The sequence below is a fragment of the Notamacropus eugenii genome, chromosome 2, assembly GCF_028372415.1.
Source record: "Notamacropus eugenii isolate mMacEug1 chromosome 2, mMacEug1.pri_v2, whole genome shotgun sequence".
Lineage (NCBI taxonomy): Eukaryota > Metazoa > Chordata > Mammalia > Diprotodontia > Macropodidae > Notamacropus > Notamacropus eugenii.
In genome coordinates, this window is record NC_092873.1 from 432,089,138 (window position 1) to 432,116,230 (window position 27,093).

Below are 27,093 nucleotides of genomic sequence, written 5' to 3' on the forward strand. Positions count from 1 at the left end.
GTTGACTGTGATAGGATGATATTTTTAAAAAATTAAGGGATAAGAAAGGGGGATGCATTGAGGGAAGGAAAAGTTAGAATGGGGTAAATTATTGCACATAAAGGAAGAGCAAAACAGTTTTTACAGTGGAAGGAAAGATGGGGGTAGGGTGGTAGTTAATGGTTGAATCTTACTCATTGAAATTGGCTCAAAGAGGGAATTACTCAGTTGGATATAGAAGATTATCTTACCCTATGGGGAAGAAGGAGGGGAAGGGGATAAAAGAAGGAAGGGAACTGATAAAAGGAAAAGGAGACTGAAGGAAATGGTGGTCAGAAGCAAAACACTTTTGAGGAGGGGCAGGGTGAAGGGAGAAAAAAAGATAAATGGGGGAAAATAGGATGGAGAAAAACACATAGTAATCGTAACAGCGAAAAAATTTCACAGCATGTTTCTCAAATATGTAGAGAACTGAGTCAAATTTATAAGAATATAAGTCATTCCTTAATTCATAAATGGTCAAAGAATATGAACAGGCAGTTTTCAGACAAAGAAGTCAAACCCTCTATAGTCATATGAAAAAATGCTCTAAATCCCTATTGATTAGAGAATCGCTAATTTAAAGAACTCTGACGTACCACCTCACTCCTATCAGGTTAATATGACAGAAAACAAAAATGACAAATGTTGGAGAGGATGTAGAAAAACTGGGTCACTAATGTGCTGCTGGTGTAGTCATGAACTGTTCCAAACATTCAGGAGAGCAATATGGAACTATGCCCAAAGGGCTATAAAACTGCATACCCTTTGATCCCATAATACCACTACTAGGTCTGTATCCCAAAGAGACAGAAAAATTTTTAAAAAGGAAAAGAACCTATATGTACAAAAATATGTATAGCAATTCTTTTTGGAAATCGAGGGAAAGCCCATCAATTGTGGAATGGCCGAACAAGTTGTGGTATACGATTGTGATGGAGTACTATTGTGCTGTCAAAAATTATGAATAGGATGCTTTCAGAAAAACTTGGAAAGACTTACATAAACTGATGCAGAATCAAGTGAGCAAAATCAGAAGAACACTGTACACAGTAACAGCAATACTGGAATAATGATTAGCTGTGAATGACTTAGCTATCTATTCTCAGCAATACAACGTTCTAAGACAATTCCAAAGGACATCCAGAGAAAGGACTGATAGTGTCTGAATGCAGATTGAAGAACACTTTTTTATAGTTTTAGGGGGGAAGGCAAGGCAATTGGGGTTAAGTGACTTGCCCAAGGTCACATAGCTAGTAAGTGTGTCAAGTGTCTGAGGCTGGATTTGAACTCAGATCCTCCTGGGCCGGTACTCTACTCACTGTATGACCTAACTGCCCCTGAACAATACTTTTTTATAGTGTCTCTATTTTTCTTTTTTTTGGTCTGGGTTTTCTTTCACAACATGACCAAAAAGGAAAAATGTTTTGTATGACTACACATGTAAAACCTATGTCAAATTGCTTACCTTCTCAACGAAGAGGAAAGAAAAGGGAAAAGGAGAGAAAGAATTTGGAACTCAAAAACTTTTAAAAATGAATGTTAAAAATTGTTTTTACATGTAATTGAAAAAACTCCATAAAATATTTTTAAAAAGAAAAAAATCATTATCGCAAGAAAGGATAAACTTCACCAGAGTTCCAAAGGGTTCCATGACACAAAAGAAGGTTAAGAACTTATGCATTAGGAACACCAAAACAAAAAAGTCCCTGCTTTCAAGGGGCTTATATTCTACTGCAAGGAGATATCATGTACAAAGAAAAGAAAAACAAAATGTATGCAGGGTAAATACAAAGTAATGAGGGTGGGGGGATAATAATAATCTCTCTTTCCATGAAAATGACAGTAAAAGGAGATCTGGAGGGGTTAAGATAACTGGGAGCCTAGCATCAGAACTAGGCAGGAACCTGGACCCTTCTACTCTCTGAACAAAGTAAAATTGTAGTGACCTGGGCCTGGGAACAAAGCCCAAGGGCTGGTTTATACTTTGTATTGATGCAGAGGTCCAGGCTAGTGGGTAGGGCAAAAGGTGAAGAAGGTTTGGAGTAAAGAAAATGCCTTTGGCCTCATCCTCAGGAAGATTCCTTCCAGGAGTTGGAGTGAGGCCTGCCTGCTTGCCTGCAATTGTGCTTCTCCTACAAATATTTATTGTTTCTCTAAACTACGTGTTTGCAGTGAGCCTAGAGAACTAAAATGTAAATGTTTTATAAAAATGGGGGGGAGGAGAATATCAAAGTTGTTGCTGTTTTAAATAATCAAACAGGAGGAATCATTTTTTTCTCTACAACACCTTTTTCCCTCACACTAGATAGCAAATCTGTATGATATGAAAAAGAGTAGAGAAATACGAAACAAGAGTAGAGAAAGCATGGGATTATGACCTGGGCTCAGAATCAGACCCTACTACTTACTAGGTATATGGCCTCATGCAAACCATTTCCCTTCCTGGAATTGAGCATCTTCACCTGAAAACAAGCAGTTTTTATACTCCATGATTTCCAAGGTCTCTTCTAGGTCTAAGACTGTCCCATCTTGACAGCTAGGGAAAATTGATACAGTACAGTTGCAGGCACCAGAACGGCAACATTTTTTCCTCTTTGGTGAAAAAATGACAAGAGTTTTTTGGTAAAGAGAGGAGCAGATGAGGCCTCAGTGGAATGGGAAAGATAGGTATCTTATACAAGTGAAAGGCATGGTACCTGCTAGAAAATCAGGTCCCAGGGAGTTTCTTGAATCAAATCAAAGTTAAATGATTTGCCTAGGGCCACAAAGCTAGTAAGTGGCAGGGGGAGGCTTTAAACCCAAGTCTTCCCAACTTCCAAACTCAGCACCGCACCCGCTACACTTTGCTACTTCTGTTTCCCAACTAAAGAGAGAATTCACTCACTGCCCTCAAACAGTAAGAGGAATGAAAGTGGAATAAGAGGCCCCTCAAGAATAAATGATTTTATTTTCTTCCTCCTATTTCTTCCCTAACTTCTTTTGTCTAACTCCTATTTGGGATCTCTGAGCTATGGTAACCATCTTTCTATTCTCAGCAGAGCATGGCTCAGCACTGCTGCTCAATGGCCCCAAACAGATGGCTATTCTCAGATTTAAGTGTCTAAACCCCTGAGTCCTCACTTTCTCCAGCTAAAGGGCCGTGTAATACTCCCCAGTCCTCCACTGCTTGGCTCATTACTCAGTCTACTTCTTTCTCCTAGACTGGATTCACCCACACTTTACAGCCCATTAGGCACTTCCCCCAAAGGTCCTGTTCCCCTCTCCAGGGTCTTGAATCAACAGAGCTTGGGGGCTGCTCTGAAGCTCCTGGGAACACAGCTGCTCAGTGTTTACCAAACCAAGCTGAGCCTGCTAATGGCCGTTGAAAACAGCACTTGTTCCCACCTAAAATTTGTCACTCAGGACTGACAGACTGCAGGAAAAAAGTATGCTTCCTTCCTCATTCATTCACTCAGACAGCCACAGCTACCAACTTAGAACATTTTGTCCTATCTCCAATACATTAAATTCCAAAGGCCTACAGGCATCACATCAAAGGACTCCAGTTCCCTCTTCCCTTGAACCAATCCTTAACTAAAACTTCTAAAAATTGCAGAATTCTCACAAAATTCTCACCCTTTCCTCCCCACCCCCCATTAGAGTCTAAGCTTGTTTCTCAATCATAAACTCACTTTCTCATAACTTCCGTAATGGGAAATAGAGGTAGGTCAACTATAAAACTTCTGTTTTATAGATGGGAAAACTGACTTGCAGAGAAGCTCTGTTAGGGACAGAGCTCTGATTAGAACCCGTCTTCTGACTCTCCATTCATCACTAGGCACTACCCCACCCAACCTCTTCTCAGAATTCCTACCAAGACCCTGAAGACCCCTTCCTTAAGAGAGGATCTAAATCACAAATGGCACCTTGTTCTTGTTTGGGCCAACTTGAGCTATGTAAGGGAGTTCTAGGGGGAAAAAAAGCTTAAGGAACCCTTATTCTGAGTTCCCCAGCAGCAGCAAGAGCTCTGAAGATACAGGCCCTAGGATTCCACCGTGTGCCCTCAGGCCTTCTCTGCCCTCCCTTCTCTGTCACCTTTCCAGAGTCCAAGTTGACCTACACAGGGGTAATTAGGTAGCTAGAGGATAATAGCTGAGCTATTAATAAACTGGCTGAGGGTGTGAACAAGAAAGAGCCATGGGACCCTTTTAACAATGTGCAGGGAGGCAGCAAGGAAAAGAAAACAAGCCTCCAAATACTCTCTCAGCTTAATTTTTCCCTTGGACAGTGGTTGTCTCAGATTTCAATCCTGGGGGATGGGAAACTCAGACATGGGGCAGGTGAAGAAGGACAGTTCACTGTACTTTAGGACAACCCAGCAGCAAGTGCTGCATGGTGGGGGGTAGGGGTGGGTAGAGGAGATCGAAAAGTTAGGATGAGGGAAGGGAAAGGTCATACCTCAGTTTTGGGGAAACCCAATATACATTAATCAGACTTTAGCTACTTGACTTTTCCAAATGACCTAAGAAGTTAGCTGGTCCAACTTCCCCATGTGATAGATAAAGGAACTGAGGCTCAGAGAAGTGAAATCAGCAGCAGCCTAAAGTCACACAGAATGATCTTTTTCTATGATGCACCTTTCTGGATCCCCCAGATGCCTAGGTCCTCATTCCCCAATTCAACTAATTTGTCTATGTTGTCTCCCTTTATAGAATATAAAACCCTATTTGAAGGCAGAAACTCTTTCATTTTTGTCATAGTGTGTGGCACATAGTGCTTGGCTGAATAAATGCTTGTTGAAAGACTCACAAACCAGCTACTGATCAGAAAACAGACATATCAAGAGAGTGACTGCCAAGGATGAAACAAAAATTTTTCAAAGGATGGTCCATTCACTTGCCCAAGTGAATTCCTGCAGTGTTCCTTTAAATAGTGAGTTCTAGGACATTTACAGCACATTCACAAAAATTCATTTTACACATACAACCTTTCAGAAAGGTACTTACTGTTTTAAGCAGAGAGAGGATAGCCTACTTTCTATGGGGAAATTTTTATGCTACATGTCTAGCCCTATGCCCTCGCAGAGAGGAGACAAAGCCAAGAGACAAGCCAACCTCTGCTGTCCCTGTGGCCATACAACTCTAAAGAGCTTCGTAAAAGCTCAGAGATGTGAGATTATCATCATTAATCACGAGACCATCAAGGGCTTCAAATCAAGGTTGAAGCTCCAAGAACAGCTTTGAACAGCAAACATTCCTCCCTCCCCTATGTCTATCTCCTACTTTTATCTGCTATTAATAACTGGTAGAGTGAGAAAACAATGAGCTGGCATACTTCTGGGGAGTGAGGGTTGGAGTAATTCACAGGTAAGAGTTATCAGACTTCGTCTGGGTTCCTTGGGGAGTGGGGTTTCAATCAACCATTAGCATGCTGAGCAATGCTAGGAACCAAGGTGTGGACAGAGCCTTGTGAAATCAGTTATGAAAATTCCAAGGTTAATTAATGGGAGTAGACAGAGAGGGCATGAGATGGCAGGAAGAAACAGAAGTGCTACGGTGTTGCTGCCCCATCCTCTCCATCAACCATCGGCATGTCTAACTTCTCAGATAGGCTAGAAAATGCTTGATTCACTGGCCCCTCTGACAGCCAAGTCAGTAAATATGTAATTAACAAGAGTTAAGCCTACAGCCAGGTGAAGGAGGGAAGCACCTTCGTAGGATCATAGACTTAGAGCCATAAGGAATCTTTAAAGTCATCAAATTCAACCTGTTCATTTTAGAAATAAGGGCCCTGAGACACCAAGAGGTTGAGTGACTTGTCCACGATCACACAGACAGTAAGTGTCTGATACGGGACTTGAACAGGAGGAGCCCTAAGATTGGCTAGGAATCAAGGTTAATACCATAGAGATGTAGATTTGGAGCAAGGGGTGGTAAATAGGGTGAGGTACCTACTTATTACTATGTTTCTAGTAGGTAGAACAGGAAGGGAGGGATTGTAACAAACTTTAGCCTAGCAAAGACTGAAACTGAACAAAGTATCAGCTCTGCCTCCTTCCCCCATCCTGGCCTGGCCTGGCCTCCTTAATGGGAACATATTGTTATTTGCTCAGATAGAATACTTCTGATAAATAACTTACTAAGCAGGAAACAGAAATGGTGGTAAGCATTCCTTCCCCTTGAACCTATACCAGAAGAAGGGGGGAAGGATTGTAAGATACTCAGAAGACCTGGGTCCAAACTGTGGTTCTGACACCTGTGTATCACTACACAAGTGCTGCCTCTCTGTGTGTCAGTTTATTCATCTGTAAAGCGAGGGCATTTGATTAGATGATCTCCAAGGGTGCTTCCAGGGCAGCTAGGTGGTACAGTGCTGGGTCTGGAGTCAGAAAGATGTGAGTTCAAATCTCGCCTGAGACATTTACTAGCTGTGTGACCCTGGGCAAGTCTCTCAACCCTGGTTGCCTCAGTTTCCTCATCTGTAAAATGAGCTAGAGAAGGAAATCGCAAACCACTTCAGTATCTTTGCTAAGAAAACCCCAAATGCAGTCATGAAGATTCAGATACAACTAAAACAACTCAACAACAAAAAAGGTACTTCTAAATCTAGATCCCTCTTTCTTTTGGTCTAGAGCTGTGATTTCACTTAAGTGTTGAACTCCTCATATAGAAACATGTACCTGGCACACAATAGGTGTTTGTTGATTGAATGAATGACTGCAACTTTCTCTGAAGATACAGACCAGGGTTCTGTAACTTCTATTTCAGTGAAGTGACTTGCCCAGGGTTACAGAGCTAGTGTAAGTCAAAGGCAAGCCTTAAACCCAGTCTTCTGCCCACAACAGCACACAGACTCTCCTGGATGATAAAAATAATGTGTCTATGATATTTTTACAACACTTAAAGATTTGCAGACTTTTTAAAATCTCATTTTACACATGAGAAAATTGACTCAAAGATATTAAGTCCCATGTTCATGGTCATTTAGCTAGTAAGTCTCAGAGGTGGCTAATCCTATGAGTCTATGACCTACCACAAGCAGAAGGACCCCAAAGATAAACACTCTCCTTGTTTCATAAACAGAAAATTCACCCATGAAAATGGGGAGGAATGGAAGGTTTTGTTTTAAGTCAGACAAGTGGTAAGCTTCTACTATATGCCAAAGCATTGCACTAAGTATCAGAGATGCAAAGAAAGGCAAAAACAGGTCCTGACCTCAAGCTCACATTCTAATGGGGAAGACAACTGATAGATAACTAGGTACATTTAAGATACATGCAGAATGGACAGAAGGTAGTTTCAGGGGAGAAGTATTTGGGAAGGAGGAAGGATCAGGAAAGGCTTCCTAGAGAAGCTGGGATGTGAACTGAGTCTTGATGGAGGCTAGGAACTAAGAGACAAAGGTCAGGAGGGTGAATATTTGGGCAAGAGAGACAGTGAGCACAAAGATCTGGAGAAGGGAGATGGTATGTTTAAGGAATAGCAAGTTGGCCAGAGTTAGCCAGCTCATAGAGTATATGCAAGTGAATAAAATGCAAAAAGATGAGAAAAGTAGGAAGGTGCCAAGTTGTAAAGAGCTTTAATGCCAGAGGACTTAATTTAATTTGATCCTGGACGTAATAGAGATTCCCTGGTGTTTAGTGAGTAGGGGATGACATGAGCACATCTTTCCTTTAGAAGATGTTAGATTTTAGATGAGAAGATTTAGATTTTTATGGGGTTTAGGGAAGATGAGCTGACATGAAAAACTTGAGGCAGAGGAACTATAAGAGCTTCACTTAGGGTAGAGGTTGTATAAGTGAAAAGAAAGGGGAAAATGTGTATAAAAGATGTTGAAACAGCAGGATTTGGCAACTGAATAAATACATAGGGTTAGAGTGAGAAGATGAAGACAATACTGCGAGTGCAATCCTAGATGGTGCCCTTAATAGTAAGAGGGATGTCTGGAAGAGGGGAAGGTTTGAGGGGAGGAAGAAAGATGATTTCTGTTTTGGACACTGTGTCAGAAGCAGGGAAAGTTCTCCCACTTTCACCACAAAATGCCCAACCCTGGGACAGCATTGGTATTCTCAGGCTGTATACCAACAAGATCACCATCACTAACAATTTTAAAACACTTTAAGGCTTGCAAAGGACTTTACAAGCATTCTTTTACACACATGTATTTATACAATACACATTATACATACATTTCCCTCCCCATTAACAAGTAAGGATCCCCACTAGAAAAAGCATTGTACTTGAACTCAGGGGACCTAACTGAGCCCCATCTCTTATATTTACTGTGACTTAATTTACTATGATTCTTAATCTCTCTGATTCTCAGTTTCTTGAAAATGAATAGGTACTACATGCCTCACAGGGTTGTTGTGAGAGGGAAAGGTTGTAAACTGGAATGGCATTATTCCCCAGTACTCACAGCACTTCTTCTCTGACTGCCTAAGATTAGTAGCCTGTAGAACATGACTGTTCTGTTCTGGGGTTGGCACCAGGTTCCCAGACATGGCAATTCAGTGACTGGAAGCCCTTGGGAGCTTCTGGAAGAGACAAGAGAAGAGGTAGGTGAAGGAAGGGAGGGAGCAAGACACTCTCCCCCATTCCGCCCCCCCCCCCCCCCCAAACCATACTCCTAAGGGAAAAACGAGATCTAGGCAATTAACAAGAAATCCAAAGCATCAAATACATACTCACTGGACCGTCCTGAAAGAAATGCTAGGTGGAAAGTCTCTGTGAGCAGGAAACTGGTCCGTAAGAGGAAAACAGAGGGTAACTAACAGGAAGCCAAGACAGCTTCAACACGTTACTCGTCCTCTTGGGTTCCTAACACTGTTTCCAACTTAGGTCATCCACCCACTCACCCACATCACCAATGCTCCTGGGGCAAGGAGGAATTGCTAGATTTTTAAAGTGTAAACTGAGGTCCACGGAGATTAAGTGACTTTCCCGATAGGACACTGCTGGACAAAGGTTAATCCTTCACCAAATTGGGTGCTGCCTCTCCTCTGGACTCCCGACTCCTCCCCACCTGCGTCCCCACCCCCACCCCCATTCCCGAAACCAGACTCGCCAGGAAAGGGTCGGGTAAGAAGGTATTTGCTTCTTTAAGACGCTTTCACGGTCCCCGCACGGCCTTCAAAATTTCCCTTCTTTCTACTCTCCCATGTACCTCCAGGGTTGCCGGCTTCTAAATATTCCCCGCAGCCTGCAATGCACCGGCACAAGGGCTCCCTAATTTATCATCCTCCAGGTTCTTAGCATAATGCACCGACCGCCCCTCATCCCGCCCGGCCCCAGGCCCCATCCATCCTAAGCGCTGCGCAGCAACTCCTCACCTTGTGATCCCAGCCTAGGACCAGCGAGTCCCCCGGGAACCCAACCGCACCGCGGGCAGGGGCCGGGCATGCAAATCACATTCAAATCAACTGCCCATTAGCTCCGCCCACCCTGTGACACCCCCTCCCCCCTGCGCGCGCCTTCACCTGGAGTCTACTATTGGCCAATCTGAGCCCGCAGAGTCTCAGGGGGTGTGCTGTTGCTGAAAATGATGACGCCAACTCCAGGCAGGAGGAGGGGATGCCAAGAGGACTGATTATATGCCCTCAGGTTACCTAGCAGGGCGGAGGATTGGCTACCCCGTTGCCGAGCAACCCGGGAGCTGGAGCTATTGAAAAGGCAAGAGTTTCTTTAAAATCTCGCGAGAACTGCAAGCCAGCCCACTCCTCAATGAAATAAATTAAACAGATGTCCTCTGAGGGTGTGGTTTGATATTAACTCTTTTATTCCTATGTCCCAATGGAACTCAGTCAAAAAAAGTTCCTACATGTTAAACTGTGGTTTTGGAAAGGGGCTTGGCTGAGACGAGATCCACATGAGCACGGGATGGCCTTCATTTTCCTAAGATGCCCTTGAAATGTTCCCTTCTCGGGCTGGGGTCTCCCATTTCAGAGTTCATGGCCAGTCCCCCCAGCACAACAGAACCAAAGACTCCCCCCTCTCCATGTATCCAATTTCCTACTTGACTTTCCTTTTTCTACCTTTTCCACTGACTTGCCAGGGTCAGGTTTGCACACCAGACTGGCACTAAACCAACTGTCAGCTCTCCCTCACTCAAAACAAAGTCAAGTGCAAGTCATGTCATCATTTCTCTAATGGCATGGTCTTCCTCGGCAACGAAGGACGAACACAAACCAACTGTACTTTTGACCAATAAGAACTCAGAACCCTTACCTATCAGTTAGTGTCAAGCTTTGGAAATTGGATATGGTATTTTATCCGGGTAGAGACCAACGTCTCAAAAGCTGAGGAGTGTAGAAGGGCTATCCCTAATTCTAGGAAGCGAAGAGGCTTTCTCACCAGCATATTTTTCTGACCCCCAAGAAAACAGCATATTGTTGTGTTTTGCAGGTATAGTCACTCTTTATAATGTGAAGTACACCCCATGTCAAATAGTATTCATGATACACCCACCTTTAATTCAGAGACTTGCTGCTGTGGCGCCCCCATGGGTCTAAGGGAACAGCTGTGGAATGGGAGTTTTTAGAGCATTTTGTCTGGGACTCTCCTTTACCCTCATGACATTTCCCTTTGTATCATATTTATTTGTGTACTTCTTGCTTGCCCTCTCCCCTATTGGATCTTAATATCCAGGGCAAGGACTGTAATTTTTCATTTTTCATATCCTTAGTGCCTGGTCTTTGCATTTAGTACACATTTTAAAAACTCTTTTTGAATGAAAGGTCACACGTAGTAGCGACAGGAAGCATTGGACTTTGGCATCAGAAGACCTTAGTGAGAACGTGGCTTTTTTACTATTTGTAATTTGTAATTTGACTATTTGTTAACTGCCTGCTGTACCTCACAGATCCTTTGTAACTCTGCCTTGGCATTCGGTCCTGTGCCTGGAAGTTTCCTTCAAAACTGCTCAAGGGCTACATCCCACACGCCTTTCCTCATTATCCCAACTGCCAGCGTCTCCCACCCAGTTACTATGTATTTATCCTGTATGGCCATTGTATTTCTGTATGAGCCCGCTGTCTCAACCCAACAGAGTATAAGGTCATCCTGGGCAAGGACTCTTTGTTTTGTTTCACTGCTACCTAAACAGATCCTTGTATACAGTAGGAGCTTTAAAAAAATGCTTGTGGCTTGATTAAAGTGCAAACTATGTCATTAATAGTAAACAGCACATGGAATTTGAATCGGGAGATTAGGTTTTAAATTTTTCCTCTGATACTTAGTAGCTGTGTGACTACAGACAAGTTACTTTATTTCTAGAACCCCAGTTTTTTCATATGTGAAAGGGGAAAATAATAACATCTAGCATTCGCATAGTACTTTAAGGTTTGTAAAGCTTTTTACATATGTATTCGAACCCCACAACCACTCTGGGAGCTTGGGGTAATTTTGGTCCCATGTTTGCAGATGAAGAAACAAAGTCGTAAGAAGCTAAGTGCCCAGGGTCATGCAGCTTCTAAGTGTCTGAGGCTGAATTGGAACTCAGGTCTTCCTAAAGTCAGGTTCAATGCACTACGCTATCTAGCTGCAGAGTAAGGATGATAATAACTTATTATTACTAACAGTATATATTATGTATCAAATAATATATTTATATTATTATGTATTATGTGCTATTATGATACATAATATAAATCTATAATCAATGTTATTGTATAAAATATACCATTGGTATTATAAAACATGTTATGTAATGTATAATATGTAAATCATATACAGCAATAAATCAACATTGTTAATACATACCAGGTAATAGAGATATTTTTGATATGTATATGTACATAATATTTACATATTATATATAAATACATATATTCACGTTTTATGTTTTATATAATACTTTTACGTGGCTGGTGTATAATATATAAGATAATTGTGTATATACCATTAATTTATGACATTATAACATCAAGATGATGATACAGCTAGGTAGCACAGCAGACGGATTGCTGGTTCTGCAGTCAGAAACATCCAAGTTCAAATTACATCAATTATATGAAATATCCGGAATTATAATAAAATACATATTAATATGATATCATGTACATGCTATAACATGACATATTATAATAAAATATTGCGTCTGATCCAAGGCAGTACCTGGGCAGCTAGGCAGTGCAGCGGATAGAAGGCAAGGCCTGAAATCTGAAAGACCCGAGTTCAAACGTGGACTCCAACACTTTGTAGCTACGTGGCCTAGGCTTCGCACATAATCCCTGTAAAATGGAGAGAACAGCCCTTACCTCTCAAGGCTGCCGTAAGAATTAAATGAGATGGTCGTTGGAAAGCACTCAGCACAGCGCCTGGCACAAAGTATTCCAGTGTATATCCATATATGGGTGTGCGTGTGTGTATATGTGTACATGCATGTGCATGTATGTGTACGCGTATAGGTGCATACACACACACGTATGTTGTGGAGCTGTTGTTGTAAGGCTGTGTAAGTCACTTTTTAAAAACGTAGAGTGCCCTGAAGACTGTTCTCCCGGCTCTCTGAAGCGTGTGCTCGGGTTCTGGGCAGGCTGCGCTTGGGGCCTCCCACGAGCTCCCTGTGGAGGTGACAAGTTACCTCGTGCTGTTTCCTCCGCATGGAGGCTAAAGCCGGTGAGTCACCGTTCGGACGGCCGGAGGCCCCGCGGAGGATCCCGGGCCGCCCAGCCCTCCTTTGTTCTCCGGCCGCAGATTCCGGTCGTGCCAGCTCGCTAAGTGTCAGAGGCGGTTACGGTCCATTTCTGACCTCGGAGCAAGGGCGAAGCGGCATTCCGATCCATTGAGGGAGCCCGTCCTCCGGTCGCCGCACCTAGAAGATGCACGTCTTCGTCGCGGGCCGGTGGCCAGGGCACGTTCCTGGTTCCCGTGGTCATCCAACCTGTGGAGCATTCTAGGAAGGAGGAGGGCAGCGGAGCGGGAGCGTGGGAGAGAAAAAGGGTGTTGCCCCTTTAAGATCTTCCAAGAGGGTTCTGACTCGGCCGGCGGAAGTCTCGCGAGCACATACCCCTCAGGAGGGCGGGGAAAGGGGGCGTGGCGACTTCTCGCGATGTTTATCCCGGCGAGGAGCGACCATTTTAGTTTCCATCCGCCGGCCGGTTGCCCCGGCGGCGGCGTCTCCCTCCGTCCGGCGGTGTCCCAGGCAGGTCCCGGGAGGTGTCCGGCGGGCGGGCGGGCGCGATGTGGCGGCTCCGCTGCAAGGCCAAGAACGGCACCCACGTCCTGCAGGGCCTCTCGAGCCGGTCTCGCGTGCGGGAGCTCGAGGGCCAGATAGCCGCCCTCACCGGGATCGCCCCCGGCGGGCAGCGGATCCTCGTCGGCTTCCCCCCCGAGTGCCTGGACCTCAGCAACGGGGAAACCGTGCTGGGGGACCTGCCCATCCAGTCGGGTAAGAGCGCCGGGCCGTGGGGGGACTCCGGAAGGGGAGGAGGAGGAGACGAGGGCCGGGGCTCGGCGCCCAGGCCCTGGCAGGAGCGCTCCCGCGGGCGGGCAGGGGCGCGGGGCCACCCCGGCCGCAGGCCAGGGCCCTAGGGGCAGCCCCTAGCGCGGTCCCGGGAGCCGGCGCCTGGGGTGCGTTTGCCTTATCTGACAGGTGAGGAGACTGAGGGCTGAGCAGGGTGGCCGGGGGACGCCGGGGCAGAGCTGACCATTCCCGGGTCTGCCCGCCTGAGCGCTGGGGCCGCCGGATCGCGGCTCATTCATTCTCTCCCTCCCCAGTATCTTGCGGGTGTGAGGAGCTTTCTCCTGCTCCCTTCTACTTCGGGGACTAGGTCCCACAGTTCTTCCTCCCTTGGCCACCCTGTGACCCACCCCAGAAACGGGGAGATGGAGATGGGGTGCGGGGGAGAGGTTGTGCGGTCCTCTGCCCCAGATCCCCAAGTTTGAGTCATTTTCTATATCCATCCTTAGGGGTCCTAGGTTATCTTAAGTTTAGTTCTAACACCGTAGCTTTTTAAAGCTTCTCTTAATAGCCTTTTTCTGCTCCAACCTGTAGCAATTATCTCTGTTGACCACTGAAACTTGAGGAGCAACTTGTCTAATTGGCACCTCACTGCTGCGGTGTCCTAATCTCCAGGAACATAAACAGAGCACACCCCCTTGTGGCCTAGATTAAAATTTGTTTGGGGGTTTTTTGCTTCTCTGGTTTTGTTTTCTTTATTTTAAATAAGTTGTAGAATAACAGATTCTGAGTTAGAAGGGTTAGTTAGAGGCTTCCTACACTGATGCCTCATCAGGAGGTGATCCAGGCTTCTTAAAAGGTCTGTCAGCCATTCTGGCAGGTTTTACCAGGTTGGAAAGGCTTTGGGTATTGCCCCAGGAATAGACTAACTTCCTATAGTTAGGAGGACCAGACTAACTAAATTCAGAGAGGCTTATCACCAGGTTGACTTCAGGCTGACAAGTTTTTGGTAGCAGCAAGTGTTTTAGAATATCTTTTAAATTTCAGAGGAGTTGCAATCCGCATCCATGGAGTTGAATTGATTATAGCTAACATTTATATAACACTGTGTGCCAGGCTCTGTGTTAAATGCTTTACAACTATCTCATTTGATCCTCACAGCAACCCTAGGAGGTAGAGTATCTTTATATCCTCCCCATTTTACAGATGAAGAAAGTGAGGTATACAGGGGGTTAATTGATTTGCCCAGGATGACACAGCTAGTAGGTGACCGGATTTGAACTCAGAATTTCTTAACTATGCCAGATACTCTTATCAACTTTGCCACCTGGTTGCCTCACAGTAATGAAGTTGTAGATCCTGTCAGAAATTTTTGTTTTTGATCACGTTGCATATAGTCCATAAATGGTGTAGAGGTATAGCTAGATTCTCCTGGTTAAATTGGGAGGCAGTATGAATTAAAACAAACAACGCTAACTTAAGGAAGATATAGAAAGGAATGAATGCTTATTAGTCACTTTTTACAAAATTGTTTTATCTTTATACATTTTTACGTGCTTTAATTCCTGTTTGTAATTTCCAGACTGGCTAGTCCAGCTCTAATCCATTTAAACATTCCTTTGCAGTTCTGGATGTGCTTTATTTTTGACAGGTGATACCTTGATCATTGAAGAGGACAAAACCAAGCATAAGACTTCATCTTCTGCACTTACAAAACATGGTGCTCATACTTCGTTCAGGGAAGTTTTACCTGTGCTTACCAGAACAGTGGTCCCAGCAGATAACTCTTGCCTTTTCACCAGTGTGTACTACGTAGTAGAAGGAGGAGTTTTGGATCCAGCTTGTGCCCCTGAGATGCGAAATCTTATAGCAGAGATAGTAGCAAGTGATCCAGAATTCTACTGTGAGGCATTATTAGGAAAAACAAATCAAGAGTATTGTGACTGGATTAGAAGGGATGACACTTGGGGAGGAGCTATTGAGATATCCATTTTGTCAAAGTTTTATCAATGCGAAATTTGTGTAGTGGACACTCAGACAGTCAGAATCGATCGCTTTGGGGAAGATGCTGGTTATTCCAAAAGGGTACTACTAATTTATGATGGCATCCACTATGATCCACTTCAGCGAACCTTCCCTGACCCAGACAGCCCTCCTTTGACCATCTTTTCCTCCAATGATGACATTGTTCTTGCACAAGCTTTGGAATTGGCAGATGAAGCTAGAAGAAAGAGACAGTTTACTGATGTAAACCGATTCACCCTGAGATGTATGGTGTGCCAAAAGGGGTTAACTGGACAAGCAGAAGCAAGGGAACATGCCAAGGAGACTGGCCATACCAACTTTGGAGAGGTGTGATCTATGCAGGAGGAGGCATTGTCTACTACCTCAGTCATCCAGAAGGCTCTGGGTTTTCCAATAAGCTCTCTGTAAACCTAAAAGACAAAAGGACATAATGCTTGAAACACCCTTTTTACTTGAGACAATGAAGACACTAGAATTCCTTGTTAAGATTAAAATTAGTGTGCAAGTTTACAGATCTGTGTCTACAGTGGTGATCCATGCTCTCTTCCGGCCAGGTGTGACAGTGAGTGGTGCCCTGACACTAGCCTGAAGAGAGTTATTCCTACAAGCTAGCCCTGAGCAGCATTAACTGATGGAAGAGTACACCTGGCACATTGGGGGGTAATGTGATACCACTGCATATACACACAGCAGTGTCTAGAGCAGCTTAGACGTTTGAATACTATGGAGTTTGAAAATGTAAAACTCGTTTCTAAATTATGATTCCAACTAAGGAGCAACTCCTTAAATGACGTGCAGGGTGGTCAACCTGATTTTATGTTGAAAGTTGGTAGACTTTTCATGCAAATACTTTGCAAGGTATAAGTACATTACATAAGCTGTTCCTACAGAGATAGTAACTACTTCCTTTGAGTGTTATCTCAAAAATTGAGTCTGACAGTGCCCTGTTTAAGATGTATAGTATTTAAAGTAGAATGTAGAGGATAAGGTGCCTAATTTCATAACTATGGTGAAGGAGCTGCCCACAGCTTTACAAAACCAATATCCTTGTTTTAACTTAATTTATAGTAGCTAATAACTTATTGGATAAGATTTTTAAATTAAGCATAGCTTTTTAAAAAAATGACTCAGTCTTTTAATTGAAGTTCCTTGAAATTTGAGTACTCAAACTTTGCAAAAGATGTTTGTTTTCTTTTTTGTCTTGTGTGTATTTAATTTCTTCTGCTTTTTATTCATACTGTTTATCATTTGAATGTTTTTTTTAAGCTGAAGTGACCTGATAAAGTTTGTAGCAACTGTTCCTCATTTAAGTAATATTTGTTTTCATGTTAAACAGACAGGCCTACAAATGTTGAATTGTTGCTAGCCTTATCACCACTAAAAAACAATGTCCTTAAGCCAGGTCTAATTTATGCAGACTAGCATTTTAAAATTTCCATCTTGCCCTTTGAACAATTTTGAGGTACTTAGAGTGATGGTGACTAGGTTGTTTTGGAGGTGAAAAGTATATTGTTGTCTCTGATAGGTAGAAACCTTACCAAATCCTTGTCTTACTGAGCTGTCTCAGAGTTTTCCTTGTTCTCCACTTTAGTTGTGTACCCTTTGGCTTGTTGGACTAAGTCCACTAGGTACCCTCTCAGAAACTGAGCTTCAATATAAGATCTCCTAGGTAAAGTTCTCTACTACCTCTTTCATTATTCTATTTATGATCAGGGATGTTAAAATGAAAATAACAGTGTATAACCTCTTGTAGTTTAATGTTTTTGAAGTTCTCGTCATGATAATCTTATCTGTTTGGGTGTAGTTAAGGGTCTGGCAAACTAATTGCCATATTTTAACTGGAAGCACTTAAATGTCTCCTTAAGCACATTTTTTGGGTTGATCTTTCGAATTAGAGAATTACTTTTTGAGTTCTTAGGGTAAAAGTTTAAAGTTGACATTGAAAACAATTCAACAAATAGTTATTGAGCATCTAATATGTGCAAGACACTGTGTTAGGTACCCTTGTCCCAATAGTGTTTATATTTTAGTGGAAAATTTAGGAAAAGTTCACTTTATTTGAGAAATAATTAACACAGTGTGCTTGTACTTAAATACTTAAGAAATTGAGTACCTTTTGTTTGTATAGCTCTTTTCAAGGTATAAGTTGCTCTTAAGATTAGTAAAAGTCTTAAAGGTGTACTTTTTTTTTTTTCCATTTTACTGAGCCTTAACAACAAGAACAGCATTTGTGAATTATCATAGTGTTTGTAAGTCACAGTCCATACAACTGAAAGTGATGTGAAATCTCCTTCTGTTTGTCTTCTGGCATTTGTTGTTGATGATTTTCTCTCAATTCATTTTAGTTCTCTAAGAAACTTGATTGGAGTAATAAATGTTGTTATAACCAAGCAATTGAGAATTGTATCATCAGCCTTCACGTTTAGACTGAGGTTTCTTACACAACTGTGCATCACTTTTCTGTCAGAAAACTTTTTTTTTTTTAACTTTCTGGCGATATCAGATATCAGGCCTAATGCATCTGCCTCAGGACCTTTTAATTTAGATCGAGGGAAGTTGATGCTTTCTGCCTTAGTATGAATTCCAGTCACTCTGAATTTTGATCCTGTATTGTAGAGACAGTACAGTATTTTAACAAGGCAAAAGAACTCTTTGCTGATATTGCACAGAAATTAAATTCAAGTGGTTTGTTTACATGTTATTACTTTTTTCATACCACGTGTCAAATATTTATTCAGGGAACTTTGTTTTCATATTTTAAATTTTTAAATCTTCTGGTTAGGCTATCTAATCATATAAATTGGGAACTGATACTAATAATTGTTAAGGTTTTTAATTGTTAATCATTTGCCAAAATTTAACACTTGTGACTTAACTAGAAAGTTCATGAAGTCCTATTCCTACTTCATTCCACTTCTATTAATATGAATTTAAGTCCCTAAATTTTGTTCTAAAATCAAGCTTGTAAGTTATTCTATATTTGATATTTTGTAAGTATACTGATACTTGATTAAATTGACCTCTTAGTCTGAATAAACTTGAGTGTTGTAAAACCTTGAAAATCTTCTGATTTAGCTACTTCAAAGGAATTTAGAAGAAACTTGGTGCTGTTCTTTTTGCACTTGAACTCAACAGGGATTGTCCCATTTACTCAATTTCCAGATAGAATTAGAGGGCCTTTGGCTGTAGAAGCTAGGTGAGGATAAGTACTCTTATTTACTTTGCTTTTAAATACAGTGATTACCTACAATGCTGCCTACATGGAGTAATTAAGCACTGATGTTAATTTTTCATTATCACAATTTTGTGATATATTATCTAAAGATAATAATTAGTAATAACATTACTAGTAATAACCCTTGTTGTTACTAGTTGATTCCTTGAGAACTTGATTTCCAGCCTTAGCTCTTGATATGAATTTTCTTCCTCACTGAAAAATTAGAGTTACTGGAAAGATAGTATTGAAATGTTAATTAATACTGCCTTGATTTAGAATTTTTTTTCAGTGATTCCAGCTTGGCAGCTCTGGTGAAAATCAGTATAGCTGTATATTTCTTTATTTTATGGGGGCTCAACCCCCAGCAACAGGAGTCACCCTGCCCCTTTTCTAGGGAGTGACATTATTTTCTCTCAAAGGATCATAGAGATCATAGAATTTAATGTTCAAAGGGAACCTTAGAGATCATTTAGTCCAACTCCCTCATTTTACAGCTGAGAGTTAAAAGGTATTTTCCAAGGTCGCAGGTAGCAAGTGATAGTTAGATTCAAACCCAAATATTAATTTCAAATGTTCCATCTCCTACAACCCAGCTATCTCACTTTGTATGCCTTCAGTATTTCCATGTATGATACCTCACTGTGCTAACTGTCTTCCATGTTTTGTAGAACCTGGAATATGCATATTTGGCAAGTTCATCTGACTAGCATGTTTACTTCAGAGTTTTCTTTAAATTTACTGCATGGCTGCACTAAACCATGTTTTTTAAATCCTTCTAATTATAATGGGAAAGGTACAAGTTGAAGTGAGATGAAAACATTTTTATAACTATAATCATGTGGCCTTCATGAGCAGTTTTCATATATTGAGAATCACACCTGGTAATTATTTGCAGCACTTTAAAACTTGTGAAACAAAGTTTACATGTTATATAGCACCCTCCAAGATCCTTATTCAAACCAATAAATGTATGTTTTGGGCTGCCAATAGTCAGCTCTTTTCTTCTAGCAATATGTATTGTATTTCAGTAACGTAACATTCTATTATTGGGTTAACATTCCATTTCAGTAGCTGTTAGGAGCATGCTGTTCCCTGGCATTCAGAATGTTTCTTACTACACTACTATAATGTGATTGTTCAAGCATCTTTTTACAATACAGTATTCAAGTTTATTCTTGCAGCGCAGACAGCTGAGGCAACTGTTCTGAAAAGAATAGATTATTAAAATCTTTATTCTTTTTAAACCTAAGTAAAAAAAGGTCTTTTGTGGGAGGGGACTGGGAGAGATTCAGATATTAATAATGGACTTGAAAGTTTCATTTTATTTATAGACATTGTGTCTGACCTATAAGTAAAAGTGGAACAAATAGTCATTTGAATAAGCTATGAAATCATGACTAAGGTTTTAATAAGTTTAGGAATTGAAGTTAATTTAAAGACGGGACAGGATATGCTGAATTATCTATTTAATTGCTGCAAACAGTATTTTGGCAATAATTTTTAAGCATCTAGTTTACAAAGTATGCAGAACTCTTGATTGTGAAGGGAATTGGGGGGGGATTTTTAGTTATCAGGATTTTTTTTTGTCTAGATCTTTGATTTCATCACTGTTAGGAATTGCCTTTATTTATCAACGAACCTATAATTTATAGTCTTAAAGCATTGACTGGGAGCACTTAGGAAGTTTAATGACTTGTCCAAGGGCACACAGTCAGTCTGTATCAGGAAAGAATTAAAACCCAGGTCCTCCTGACTCCGAGGACTGCTCTGTATCCCTTACACGCCATTTTTAGTTTGCTAAATGATAACACATTCGTTGAAAAGATTTTTCCCCTCTTAATAAACAAGGTTGAATTGTTTGTGTTTACCAAGACGTTAGCATTTAATTTGAAAAATATTGCATTGATTGTAATTTTGCATGGGTGCTAGTTAAGGTCTTCAACTAGTGTGAATTTAAAGATTAGGTTATTCTTAAAAAGGGGTCAGTGAAGAAAGAGAAGTGTGATTGCTACCACAGCAAAAGAGAATCTGGTTTGGAATGGGTGAATTTGTAATACTCACTGAATAATGTTTTTCAGAAAGATGAGTGTTTCAGGCCATCAGAAGAGCAATAACCTTTGTGTGGTACCACTCAGTAAGGTCCATATGTCGAAAAATTTTCAATTAAAGCATTAAGTTACATTTAAGTGTTTATTATGATGCCTTTTGATATTTTTGCCCTTTTTCAAAAGGTAAAATATCAAGTGTAGGTTAAGGAGTGGTGAAAACATAGTTGAGTGATAGGAATAATGGACTATAGCTTCTAAAACAAGTTAAATTTAAGGAAATCTTAGGACATAGGATTTCTGTTAATATTACATGAAAACTTTATAATGGGTACAACATGTATTTTGAGCTCCATAAAGGTCCAGATAGTGTAATTCTTGTTAATTTTCAGTTTACCTCTGTGCCATATATAATATGTTACAGGAAATTCCATATACTTAGCAAAAGCATAATAGTGGTTTTGGAGGAAGGGGAGAGTAATTTTTCTAGTAACTTAATTTAGCCTTGGCTTTTGTTAGGAAATATACTTAGGAAAGAGTATTTACCAAAAAGAAATTGTAGTCAAGTATGTAAATTTTCTGTTTATAGCAGGTAGAAGTGGAGGTTTAGGAAACAATGAATGGAACTGATTAGGAAAGACTGCCACATGTTACTACTTTAGAACATGACTTAAAAGAGCAGTAGAAAAATTTAAGCCAGGAGTCAATTTTGTATGTTTTAAGTTTCATAGATTAAAAGTATTTTTCTTTGGAAGACTGATTATTTTGCCTCTTGTTTTGACTTGGCTAATTCAGGTTGTTTTCCCCACAAAGATCTTTAAAATGCTGCTACCAGGAAAATGTCTTGTATCATCATATAACCTTTATGTAATTTGAATGTTGCCGAGATGCTTTGATTTTATTTATAAAATTGTATGATTTTAAATAACTGAAAGTTGTACGTATGTATGTATGTAGTGACTTGTTATGAAAGAATAAATTAAGCAATCTGAATTGGAGTGTTTGTCTATTTTAATTTTTTTTGCTATCATTGAGCTGTTGCACCACAAACCAGTAATCTGTTGTTTTGTTTTTATCCAAACTCAATAGACCACAACTTTGACCTAGGAACTGTATTCTACCAAAATTTGTTTGCCAGGTAGAATCTTAATGACTCTTTTCCAGAATTCTGTCTCATTTATTTAACACTAGATGGCATTTGACACTTCCAGTCACTTTTAATGTCTTGTCATCTTCTGAAAGTCACCATGGAGGGATGGGAGACTGATTACTTGTTTCTGTAAGAAACGCATGAAGGTCTGACGTGTCATGAAAGCACAGAGACATGAATCAGTCTGAAGATAAAAAACTTCTTGGGATGATGGTCAGTTAGTTTTATACTAGGTCTCAACATTAGACAGATTTAATTGTCAGCTTGGGGAATGCTATTTATTTGGAATGGAACTGTTATTTATCAGGAACTGACCCACCTTAATGATTCTCATATTTGCAAGTGGTAGATTAACCCACCTCTCTCTAAGCTGGTAATAATAAAATTGTCATAAAGATAGGGGGACAGGACAGACCTGTGATTCCCAAAGCAATGTAGTCAAGTAGAATTGATGGGAACCTTAAGAAAAAGTGAACATTCATTCTTTGGAATTTGTAATAATGAAGTAGAAGAAAACCTAAAGATAGTCTGAAATATACCTCAGGTTTTGGGATACTGTGCTTCAAAGAGCTCAGAACAAGTAAAGTTAGGATTCTAGGTACTAAAATCCTTGAGGTGAATTTAGCCCAGGAGGAATGAGAGGTTGGCATCAGTGAAATTCTAAAGATATAAAAGAAAAAAAATTTTGATGAGAATAAAGTTGACTGCCCAATAGATTCACATGTTAAAAGACATATATAGATAATGTCAGCAAAGACAGCTAGCAGGATGTTTACAGAAACGTGGCACAGTAAATACGAGTGTCAAGAATGCCATAGCTCAGAATAAGCTAAGGTTAACAATGAATGAAAAAAGCTAGTGTGATTTTAGGCTATAAGAGCATTGGCATCCAAAACTAGGAATGTAATAGTCTTGCTATACCCTACACTGGTCAGACTATGTCTAGACTCTAGAATATTATATTTCATTAGACCCACATATGTAAACCTGGAGAGGATTCAGAGGACAGTGACCATGGTGGTGAGGGCACTGGAGATTTTTTCCAAGAAACAGGGAATATGGAAACTGGAGAAGAAAATAATTCAGTGCAACATTTTATGTATCTTTAAGCATTTAAATGTCCATCATATAGAAGAGGTTAGATTTGTTTTATTAGATACCAGAAAGCAGAACTAAAAGTAATTAATGGGAACTGGAGAGAAGCAGATTTTGGTTTGATGTAAGGAAAATTTTTTTTAACAGAGGTATCTAAATATTGAATGAAACTCCTGCCTCAGAAGTAATGGGTTCCCTTTTGACTACAGTTCTTCTGAAGAAGACTTTAGCCATGTTGTAGAGGGGATTCTGATTCAGGTACAGGTTCTATCAGATGGCCTCTGAGGTCTCTGAACCTGGAGATTTCTACATCTAGTCCATAACAAATAGCAGCTTTCCATAACCCGCTCCTGTGTTGCTTCTCCTTTCAGGGTATAACCTTACTTTCTACCACTAACCTGTGAGACCCTGGATAAGTAATTCTACTTTCTAGAACCTTATTTTTTGTATTTGTAAAATGAAGGTGCTAGGTTAAATGATATTTGAAGTGCTTTTCTGGTCCTTTTACCACCCGTAATTGCTTTGTCCAGTCCAATGTGGGAGGAGAGATACAAACAAGATTTGTTCCTGAAGAAAACAAAAGATAAATGGACACTATCCAAACTTAAAGAAAGATTGGGACATTTCATAAACATCCACTGAGACCTAGGTTTTTTTTTTAATCATTCCAAATTAATTGATGATTTAAGTAAAAGAAGCACTAAGAATTTCTGGAATTTCTTTCAAATCAAATTGCTTCTACAGTAATTTATCCAACAAATCATTCCTTGTGACTAATATGATTTACTCAAGGATGGTTGTTAAATAAATATTATGAAAACAATTATATTAAAAACAAAAACATCCAAATCCGTGATTATCTCAATACATGAAGAAAGTCTTTGACAAGATACAACAGTTGCTCACAAAAGGTAGAGGTGTAGAGGGATCTTTTTAACATCACAAAAGGTATGTAAAATGAAAAGTAAGCACCATATTTCATATGGGGTTTCACTAATGGCTTTCCCAGTAAATACAGGAGTAAATCAATAATGCCCATTCTCTCAGCTAGTATTTTATGTAATTCTAGAAATGCTAACAGCAATAAAACAAAAGAAAGATATTAAAAGTATAAAGACAGGCAAAGAGGAGATAAAACTATCCTTTGATGACTTTATGACTTATTTAGAAAATTCTAGGGAATTAACAAAAAAACAAACCAAAAACTAGGAAATAGCTTCAGCAGACTTGAAGGCTACAAAATAACCCACAAAATCAGCATTTCTCTATAATAACAACAAAACCCAAAAGGAAAATAGAAAAGGAAATCCCAATCAAGATAACTACAAAATGCATAAAATATTTGGGAATCAGTGAACCAAAGCACATTCAATACTTGTATAGATTCAATTATAAAATAATCCTTAAAGAAGCAATTTGTTGTTGTTTGGTCATTTCTGACTCTTCATGGCCCATTTAGGGTTTTCTTGGCAAAGATACTGGAGTGGTTTCCCCTTACCTTCTCTAGCTCAATTTACAGATGAGGAACTGAGGCAAGCAGGGTTAAATCACTTATTCAGGGTCCTACAGCTAGTACCTGTCTACTGCCAGATTTGAACTCAGGAAGATGAATTTTCTTGACTCCAAGCCACAGAGCCACTTAGCTGCCTTTAAGAAGTAAAGACCCACCTAAACAGAATATTCAAAAAACCCACGTCAAGATCATGCCGATATAATAAAAGTGGCTACTATCAAAGTTATAGCTTTATGTGATACCTATCAAATTACTACTAGGATACTCTATAGAACTTATTAAAATCATAACAGTTCATTTTGAAAAAAACAAACCAAGAGTTTCAAAAGAAATATTTTTTTTAAAGTAGCTATGGAAGGGGAATAGCATTTCCAGATCACAAACCATATTATAAAGCACCAATTATCAAAACTACTTGGTACCGGTAAAAAAAAACAAAATAGAAAAGTTGATAAATAATGGAAGAGGCTATCAGATAAAGGAGAATGAGAAATAATGGAATTCAATAACCCAGTGTTCAAGAAAGTTAAAAACATAATTTATTTAGGAGAGTTCTCCCTATTTGATAAGGATTGCTGGGAAAACTAAAGTAGTCTGGAAGAAATTAAAATTAGGCCAACACTTTGTACCATATTCCATAATAAATTAAAAATTAATATTATGACCAAATATTAAAGATCATACCATAAAAAAGTAAAAAACAGATTATGTGCCTTTTTCAGCTACAAGTAGGAAATTATTTTTTGTAAGTTTTTAAATTTATTTTAAACTTAAATGCAAAATAAAAAACCATTGCCAAGTATACAGCAGAACATAAGAAAGGATTCAGTATAAGACAATAAATTTCCATTTCATGAAAACCCATGTAATAAATAGTGTACGTTGTTTTCAAAGCTGTCCAGCTTTCCTTTGCTTCCTTATAGGTTTTCTTTTGTTCTCTGCTGTGCACTTTTTACTTTATATTTCCCTTCTCATTCCCCCTCCTTCCAAAGAAGGCTACAATCAAAGTGCAGAGAGAGAGACAGATATAAATATGGAAAGATTATAGATATCTATAAACATGCATATATACACCCATGCCCATATACATAAAACCATACTATCTTTATTTTCACTTATCTGTTTCTCTGACACAGATGTCCTAGTTGCTCCATGATTTTTTATATCAGCCAGCTCATTTCCTACACCGCAGCAATATTCCAACCCAGTCACCTTCTGAGAGATTGTCTATGAAAGTTCTTTCTCCCACCTTTCTGCATTCCTTCAATTCTTGACTTCATAGATTATATTTATATGAGAAACTTTTAATTTAAAATAATCAAAGTTATCCATTTTATACTTCAACAATGCTTTCACCTTCTGGTTTAAGGTTTGCTACTGCTAAATCTGGTACCTTTACATCTTTTTTCCTCTTATTTCTTTGAAGTTCCTGACCTTTTTTTCTTCCAAATGAACTTTGTAACTACTTTTTCCTAGCTCAGTATGAGAAGTTTTAAGTAATTTAATTGAGATGACATTACATAAGTAGATTAGTTAGGAAACATTGTCACAGAAAATGAATTATTTTTTAAAAATTTGTAAGCTAATTTTTCCAATTAAACATTCATTTTGTCTTCTTTTCACCTTCCCTCTTCTCTTTGGAAAGAAGCAAAACACAAGAGCAAAATCCTTGTAATATATATGCATAGTCAAGGAAAGCAAATGATCATATTGGCCATGTCCAAAAATGTGTATTTCATTCTAAATCCTGAGTCCATCCCTTTTCTCTCAAGAGGTAGGTGGCATCCTTCATCACTGGTCCTCTGAATCATAGCTGATCATTGCATTGATCAGAGTTCTTAAGTCTTCCAAAGTTGTTTGTTTTAATAATGTTGTTATGACTATATAAAAATTCTCCTGGTTGTACTAATTTCATATTGCATAAGTTCATACTAGTCTTCTAGGTTTTTCTGAAACCATCCCCTTTATTGTTTCTTGTACTCAATAGTATTTCAATACATTCATCTACCATAATTCATTAAGCTGTTCTACAAACAATACGCACCCCCTTGGCTTCTAGTTCTTTGCCATGACCAAAAGAAGAGAAAGCTACCATAAACACTTCTTCAACATGTAGAACCTTTCCTCATTCTTTATCTCTTTAGGGTAAAGGCTTAGTAGTGATTGTTATTCGTGGGCCAAAGAATATAGTTTAATAGCTTTGGGGGCACCATTCCAAATTGCTTTCCAGGGTTGCTTAAATCATTTCATAGCTACACTCACAGCACATTCATGTGTCTCTTTTCCTTCAACTCTTCCAACATTTGTTATTTTTTCTACTTTGCCAATCTCACGAGTGTGAGGTATAAGGAGATGTTTTTTTTTTAACCAAACAACAGGTAAGGACAATTACAAAAGGTATAATAGATCATTTTGACTGCATGAAATTGAAAGGCATTTGCACAAACAAAATTAATAGAGGAAGGGAAGTAGCCAATGAAAAGAATATCTTTGTATCATATTTCTCAGGAAAAGATTTCATATCCAAGATATATTGACAACTAGCAGAAATATATTAGGCCAAAAGCTATTTCCCAGTAAATAAGTGGTCAAAGCATATGAGCGTATGGTTCTTGCATACTACTAACAACTATATTAAAAAAATGAT

At 39.7% G+C, this 27,093-nt stretch overlaps 2 protein-coding genes across 15 annotated transcripts in view; one reads left to right on the forward strand and one right to left on the reverse strand.

Annotated features, from left to right (window-relative positions):
• Positions 1 to 12,934, reverse strand: part of PFKFB2 (6-phosphofructo-2-kinase/fructose-2,6-biphosphatase 2) — a 38,746-nt gene extending 25,812 nt beyond the window's left edge. For 2 of the 14 annotated variants that reach the window (XM_072647997.1, XM_072647988.1), the window contains exons 1-3: positions 12,114 to 12,934; positions 9,479 to 9,660; positions 8,419 to 8,536 (exon numbers count right to left, since the gene is read on the reverse strand). In XM_072647997.1, the coding sequence (XP_072504098.1) occupies positions 8,419 to 8,503 (85 nt within the window). In that variant the 5' untranslated portion in view covers positions 8,504 to 8,536; positions 9,479 to 9,660; positions 12,114 to 12,934. The other 12 variants (XM_072647998.1, XM_072647991.1, XM_072648000.1 and 9 more) reach the window with 8 other exon arrangements.
• Positions 12,935 to 12,974: 40 nt separating this feature from the next.
• On the forward strand, positions 12,975 to 21,686 carry YOD1 (YOD1 deubiquitinase). The gene is given in 3 exon segments (XM_072648002.1): positions 12,975 to 13,152; positions 13,155 to 13,389; positions 15,053 to 21,686. Coding segments are annotated over 3 exon segments (1,044 nt in total). The 5' UTR covers positions 12,975 to 13,050; the 3' UTR covers positions 15,760 to 21,686.
• The last annotated feature ends 5,407 nt before the right edge of the window (positions 21,687 to 27,093 follow it).